The sequence below is a fragment of the Porites lutea genome, chromosome 1 (genome assembly GCF_958299795.1).
Source record: "Porites lutea chromosome 1, jaPorLute2.1, whole genome shotgun sequence".
Lineage (NCBI taxonomy): Eukaryota > Metazoa > Cnidaria > Anthozoa > Scleractinia > Poritidae > Porites > Porites lutea.
In genome coordinates, this window is record NC_133201.1 from 2,653,800 (window position 1) to 2,660,643 (window position 6,844).

General features: G+C 39.0%; 1 protein-coding gene across 1 annotated transcript; it reads right to left on the minus strand.

The window, feature by feature from the left end:
* Nucleotides 1-411: 411 nt before the first annotated feature.
* LOC140933272 (uncharacterized) lies at nt 412-1,280 on the minus strand. The gene has a single exon (XM_073382835.1). It carries the CDS (start codon nt 1,278-1,280, stop codon nt 435-437), a length of 846 nt encoding a protein of 281 aa, XP_073238936.1. The 3' UTR covers nt 412-434.
* Between the last annotated feature and the right edge of the window lie 5,564 nt (nt 1,281-6,844).

The window sequence follows — 6,844 nt, forward strand, 5'->3', positions numbered from 1 at the left end:
ATAACTTTAATTGTCAGTGGACAAAAACCTTGTACCAGAATAATTTAAAGAATATTGCATTCTTTTTTACATTTTTCAAGGGCTATAGATGTAATTAGTCATCTGTAATAACACCAAAGAAAATTTCTCATGGGAGTCCGAGGAAATGAATGTCAAATTTCACAAGAATTGTGAATACACAGGTAAAATTCTGAAAATTTCATGTGTAAGATGTAATTTTGTGAAATTTGACATTCATTTTCTCAGGCTCCTATAAGAAATTTTCTTTGGTGTTATTACAGATGACTAATTACAACTTTAGCCCTTGAAAAATATTTAAAAAAGAATGGAAAATGCTTTAAATTATTCCGGCACAAGGTCTTTATCCACAGAAAATTAAAATTACTCAATTTCCTAGTGGATTCCGTCTTAAGCTCAAAGGTAACTGATGATAACTACTCAATTGCTTGAAAGTGATTTCTTTTTTTGTGGGCTAGGACTCCCTTCCTCTGTCTATAACACTTGCCACAGACATCACATTTATAAGGCTTCTCTCCAGTATGTGTTCTGTTGTGCCTTTGAAGATATGATAACCGTGCAAAATTCTTGCCACACTGCTCGCAGCTAAAAGCTTTTACTCCTGTATGTTTTACTTCATGTCTTTTGAGGTCACATGACTGAATAAACGATCTGTCGCAATGGCTGCAGGAATAGGGTTTTTCGCCAGTGTGTGTTCTCTTGTGCACTTTCAGGACCTCCGGTCGGCTAAAAGACTTGTCGCAAAAGGTGCAAGCATAAGGTTTTTCGCCACTATGAACCTCTTTTGTGTGTTTAGTGAGAGTTCCTTTCTCATAAAAGCGCTTGTTACACTGGCTGCATTCAAATGGTTTTTCTCCTCTATGCCTTCGTTTATGCTTCTCAAGTTTTCCCGCCTGGGCAAAACTTTTATCACACTGGTCACACTGAAAAGACTGATCACTCTGTTCATGTTTTGCCAAATGTCGTCCTAGTTTTGCTGAGCTAATAAAACACTTGCCACAGTTGTTACATTCATATTGGTGCTTCCTTTCAGAATGTAGCAGTCTGTGCCGATCAAGAAATGTATAGTGCATATAAGACTTGTCACACTGGTCACATTTATAAGGCTTGACCTTTGCTTGTGATGTACTGTTGGGCTGCAGTTGGTCCGAGCCATTAGACTGATTCTCACCCTGGTTGCGTTCTTGAATATTTAAAGATATTTCTACCTCTTTGTACGAATTTACCACCAGAGTGAAAGAGCTTGCACTTTCAGATGTCATAACCGATAGTCAAGTAGCACACCACAATGTCTGGATCTTAAATAGAAAGATAATTTATTAGAATTTATTACTATTATTTTGTAAAGGCACTCAGACAGTCTGCCTCCACAGGCAGTGTGGCCACTGCCTTAACAGATGTTTATCAATTGCCACCGCACAGCAGTGTAACAATACCAAGTATCTTGGTTAAATCCCAAGCCTCCAAAAAACACCAGGTCCAAGCAACAAGGGCACATTTTGGAATTTTTTTGGTGACTGCCTGGAGTTACAGGGCATTAAAAAAAATTCCACCTCTATATCTCAAGGAAAAATTGATGAACAATGCTGGGAATTTAAAGGTAAATTGACAATCTAAGTATAAGTCAATTCCAATCCATTTTTCATTCCTAGTTATTGATGCAAGTCCAGTAGTATGCAATAATTATTCTTTTGTTTTTGAGCTTGTGATATAAATCAGAAATCACACCTTAGGTGTTAAAATTGATACCTCAGATAATCAATTTTCTGAAAGCTCATACCTCACTAACCCACTTGTTAGACTTTTGTAATTTTTATTTTGGGAGATTCTTTCAAATTATTTGAGAAATAAATTTTTAAAAATGAACAGGTTTATAGCAGATCTAAGAATGATTTTAAGAAACTGAATTAAACTGAAGTAGATACGTACATTTATACTTGTAAACACCAGGTCTACCTAGCCAAGTTTGAAGTAATACAGCAGTTTCACCCACAGGGCCAGCAACTATGCAGATTTATTGGACAAAAAGAAAGCATTTACATAAGAAAAGAGTTCAACATCCACAGGATTTGTTGGGAACACCAACATGGCTGCTGTTTCATTGTTTTGGAACACCAATATGGCCACAGTGACATCATGTGAAAACGCTTTATGCCAGGGATTTTAATTTAAATAATATTAAGTTTCTTCAACTAATCCAAAATAGCCAGTATTCCACTAATTTAAAAAAATGTGAAAATCTTTGCCATGACTAGGACAGGAATACTAGCCTTTCTCAGCACTCCCTCGCCATCTCCCCATCTTCCCACCACACTTCCCTTAACCCTAAGAGTGATCAGCATCAAATTTCTCCTTGTAAAATCAATACTTTGTAAAAGAGAGCGGTCATGAGAATTACGGAAACAATCACACAAGATGAATGTGCTTGATATTTTATCAACTTCTCCCCACTTCTTCCATAGTAAATGAATAGGGACGACAAAGGAGAATTTTAATTTTGATCTTACGGTTTAACAGATTAAACAGCAAGATAAAACTATGAAGCGACCTAAGGCTGAGTTCACATGGCACCAGTGTTCCCCTTATCAGGCAGTAACAGGTAAAATTTACCTCTTGAAGCAACACTTTTTACTGCCTGCAGCTGCTTAAAAGTTACTGAAATTAAATAAGTTGTTTAAAAAAATACGCAAGTCATGATCCAAGCCAATCCTCACAAGAAAATTAACGGAAGTAAATATAGGAAAACAAAAAATGTACACAGCTATTCTCTCTGATTACTGGTTCCTTTCAAAGCACTGCAGGTTAACAATACTTTTGTGGGCTTCTGTCCCAATTCTAGACCTTATCAACCAGGGCTGAGTTGCTCAAAAGCATGGTTAGCTTTAACCATTGGTTAAGCAGTATCAAAACCAATACGTTGTCAAGGTATTAAATGCTGGTCAACGCTAACCATGCTTCAAGCAACTGGTCCCAGCAGGGATAACTCCCAACTTCCGTGACTTGTCTTACTCAGTTGACCCTAGGGGCAAAGGCAGCCTTCATTCATAAAATATTTCTTTGTTTTCAGGTGTTTACTTCTCTTAAATCCCCCCTCCTCCCCAAGAGAGTGCACCTCTGGCGTATATTTTGGCCTTACCAGTCAAGAATGGTCCGTTACCTGCAAAGCTAAAATTCAGGGAGAACACTGCACGGCACTGGATGAATATTTTCAACCAGTCGAAAATTTGGGTATTTGGGTGTTCTGTTGACACAGAACCACTTTAACCTTGCAAAAATATAGATGCCAAGCCATTCAAAGTTTGGTGTGAACAGACCAAAAATATTTAACAATCCCATGGGAATGAAGATTAGTGTCCTGTCAAATTTTTCAGCAGGTCAAAACATTTGTCCAATGCCATGTGAACACAAGATTTGACTATCAAAGCTTGCTTCAAAGACATGTCTGCATTACAGAATAAGTTTATATGGCCTCTTGACCATTCAAATGAAACTCTTTTCCTTTTTCTGGCTTATCACCTCACCCTGGCCCATCACTCTAAATTCAAGATTCCTCCGAATCTCTTAATTCAACAAAAAGTTTTCTTATTTTACGCGAAAATTTAAAACAAATCATAGGATAACGACTCTTTTTTCTGTAATTTAAACAGGCAGTTTGAATTTACGAGAACAAAATCTTATTCTATGATTTGTTTTAATTTTTTCTTAAAATAAGAAATCTCGAATTTAGAGTGTATTTGTATTTCTTGTATCACAGGGACGTAGCCAGATTTTCGAGTAGTTGTTCGAGTTGCCTTTCATTTCCACATCACCTGAAAATTGCACATTAACCTCACCAACACTTGAAGGTCTTAAGCGTTTTAGCTCACCCGAACAACGCATAATAGACTAGGCTTATTACAAGCGGTACAGTGATCAAACCATAAATTCGTATACCAGGTCCTACAGGTTTATAATTTGCTGGCTACATCCCTGAAACAAGCAACTTTTGCGAGTTTCCAACAAACAGTAGCGATATATGCCAATCTACTGCAGTTTTATATGTCCAAGTTCTTCTCACCTTCGTGGAAGCACAGAAGTCAAGTAATGGAACTGCAATACCACGAAACAAGGAGCAAACGAAAGAACCGCCAAGATATGCGCAGTGAATGCGCAGTGGTGGACATTTCTGAGCATTCTCAAGTTCCGTCGTTCCCAGAGCCCGTCGCTTCTTTTGGTCACGCTCTCGCTCCAACGCCGCTCTTTGCGTACTCTAGTAACGACAACGCGACTCCACGAGTGAAAGGGACGGGCGGGGCGGGGGGGTACTGCCTTATATGGGTTTCATAGGGGTGTGCCTCTGGGAAGGGTATGGTTTTTGATTATTGTTATGAAAAAACAATACACGTTGTTCTGAATCAGCTTTGCAGTTTGGACTGCTCGTTTATGGTTTTCAAGCAGTTTACTCTGGGATCAGAGAGTTTGGGTCTAGATTAGGATGTCATTTTCCAGGAAACTGACCAATTGGTTGAAGATTTTAGTCTAGACTAGCTAGGGAAACCGCGGGAATTGCCCCTCAAGAATATAAAAAATCAGATCGGCTTTGTTTTGTTCGACTGTGCTAGCCCTGTGCTAGTGACATCAGTAGTTTCTGGAAAACAGCTACTCTAGGAGAGTGGGGAGGGGGGGGGGGGGGTAAGGTTTCCAGGGTCCCAGCGGCATATCCTCACACAAAACCTCCTAAAGAACCCCTGGGGCTGCTCGCTCGACCCTGGGCGACACCTAGCCTGTTATAACCATGTTCAAAGCAATTATAAGTTTGATCAACCTTAATATCTAAACGTTCTTTGCTGTGGATAATGTTAAGAAGGCTGTTGAACAGGTGATAAAAACTAGACTCACCGTCGCCGAAAGGCGTTGCGATGGTTTGGTCTGAAAACGGGTACAGACTCTCTTCATTTTGGTGTGGAATCAGGTATGTTTTTTGAGGGAACTACGGGAGTGTTTGAGGGTAATCATGATTGTTTTAATTCTCTCTTTTAAGAAAAAATAATACAGAGTAGCAAGAGTGAGACCTGGAATGTTTCTCTAGAAGCTGTTGACAAAAAAGTGGGTCCCAGTGGAAACCCACCACATACCGCAATCAACTCATTTCCATGATGGAAGAATTTTCATAGCCTGCGTAGCATGGCGGTTTTGTCGAGCCGGGCGCACGAGCGGCGTAGCCGCGAACTCGCCCGCCTTTATTACTTAGCGCGCCCAACCAAAACCGCCATGCTACGCAGGCTAGAATTTTCACTGATTGATGTCTACAGAAATCTTAATCCAAATAAGCTGTGTTTCACCTACGAATCCAAAGCATTAAAACTCTCTTCTCGCATTGATTTTTACCTCGTGTCGCAACCCCTTGCAAATCGAGTTTCTCATCATGGAAACTTTAGTTTCCATCGCGCCTGATCACACAGCAATTTGCCAATTGTCAATGGAAAATGACAAGAGAGGTCCTGGGCTAAGGAAACTTAATAATTCGTTGCTGGAAGACGAAATTTATCTTAAATTGATCACTGATAGCTATGCTGCCATCCAAAACAAATACTCAGGAATTAAAGACAAATGACTGGAATGGGAACTCATTAAGATGGAAATACGTGGCATCAACATTCCTTTTTCTAAAAATAAAGCTAAACAGGAGCGCATAACACGGCGTTTTCACGAAACAATGTATTTTTAGAACGGTTTTGGCGCGAATTTTAAATATCTTTTAAATTCCACAAAACAGTCAGCAAAACCAACAGACTTAAAAATGATATATTTTTTTCCCTTATAATAACGTTTAGTTTTCTTTTTTGATATTTTATACTTTGAATGCGCTCATAGACTTGGTGGAGATTCTATTTTCGTGGTAAAAAGTGCCCTACATGATGTGTCTACAAAAACTGGTCCATACACCGTATTCACAAATGGCGGACACGCGGGAAAAAACTGGTGCCTAGTCATGAAAGCGAGGCGTTGGAGGATAAACAAAAATTGCAAATGAAGACTTTCAGTGAACTTGCAGAGTGTTTAGCACGGATTCCACCTAAAATGACTTTGTACGGAGTTCTTTTTAAATACAATTACGTGGGATGTCTTCTGCTTTTAATGTTTAGTAGCGATTTGCTGTTTGCAATCAAAAGGGACGCGTATATCTTCAATGATTTTGTAGGTTTCCAAAGCATCAGAAGCTCGACAAGTGGACGATGGCGGAGAAAAGAGGCAAACTTCACACTGAAACCGAATACGAAAGCCAGCTCACTGCAATTCGGTGAAACAGAAATATAAACAAATCTTGGTGGCAAGAAAAAAAGAAATAAGCGACAGATATATGGCCTAGTTGCAACTGTTAACGCAAGAGACGTCTGCCGTTGAATCGAACAAAACAGTTCAAGTCGACATGGAAAAAAGGAAGACAGGAAAGAAGAGGTGACTGAGGTTCCGATGAAGTTATGTTTGGTTTTTGTTTGCCAGGACGTTACTCTCTGTTCTTTATCAATGAAGGACATCAATTAGAACTATATTTTAGGTATAAATGCAGGAGCGACGAGAGGAGTACGCTCAAAATTTCAACTTGTTACTCGGCAGACTCGGTAAGCCGGCCACATATCATTTCAGCGAGTAATTTCGTATTTCTTACCTTTGGCTGTTAAGAGTTTTAACTTTATGTTCCATAATATTTTAAAGTTGAAGAATACATAAATAAATAAAATGATGGTCTTCTTAAACTGATCCAGACTCGAATTCAATTATTATTCAAAACCGAAGCTTGCCGTGACAGTCCTGACAAAAACATTGCCTTAAAATTTTAACCTAG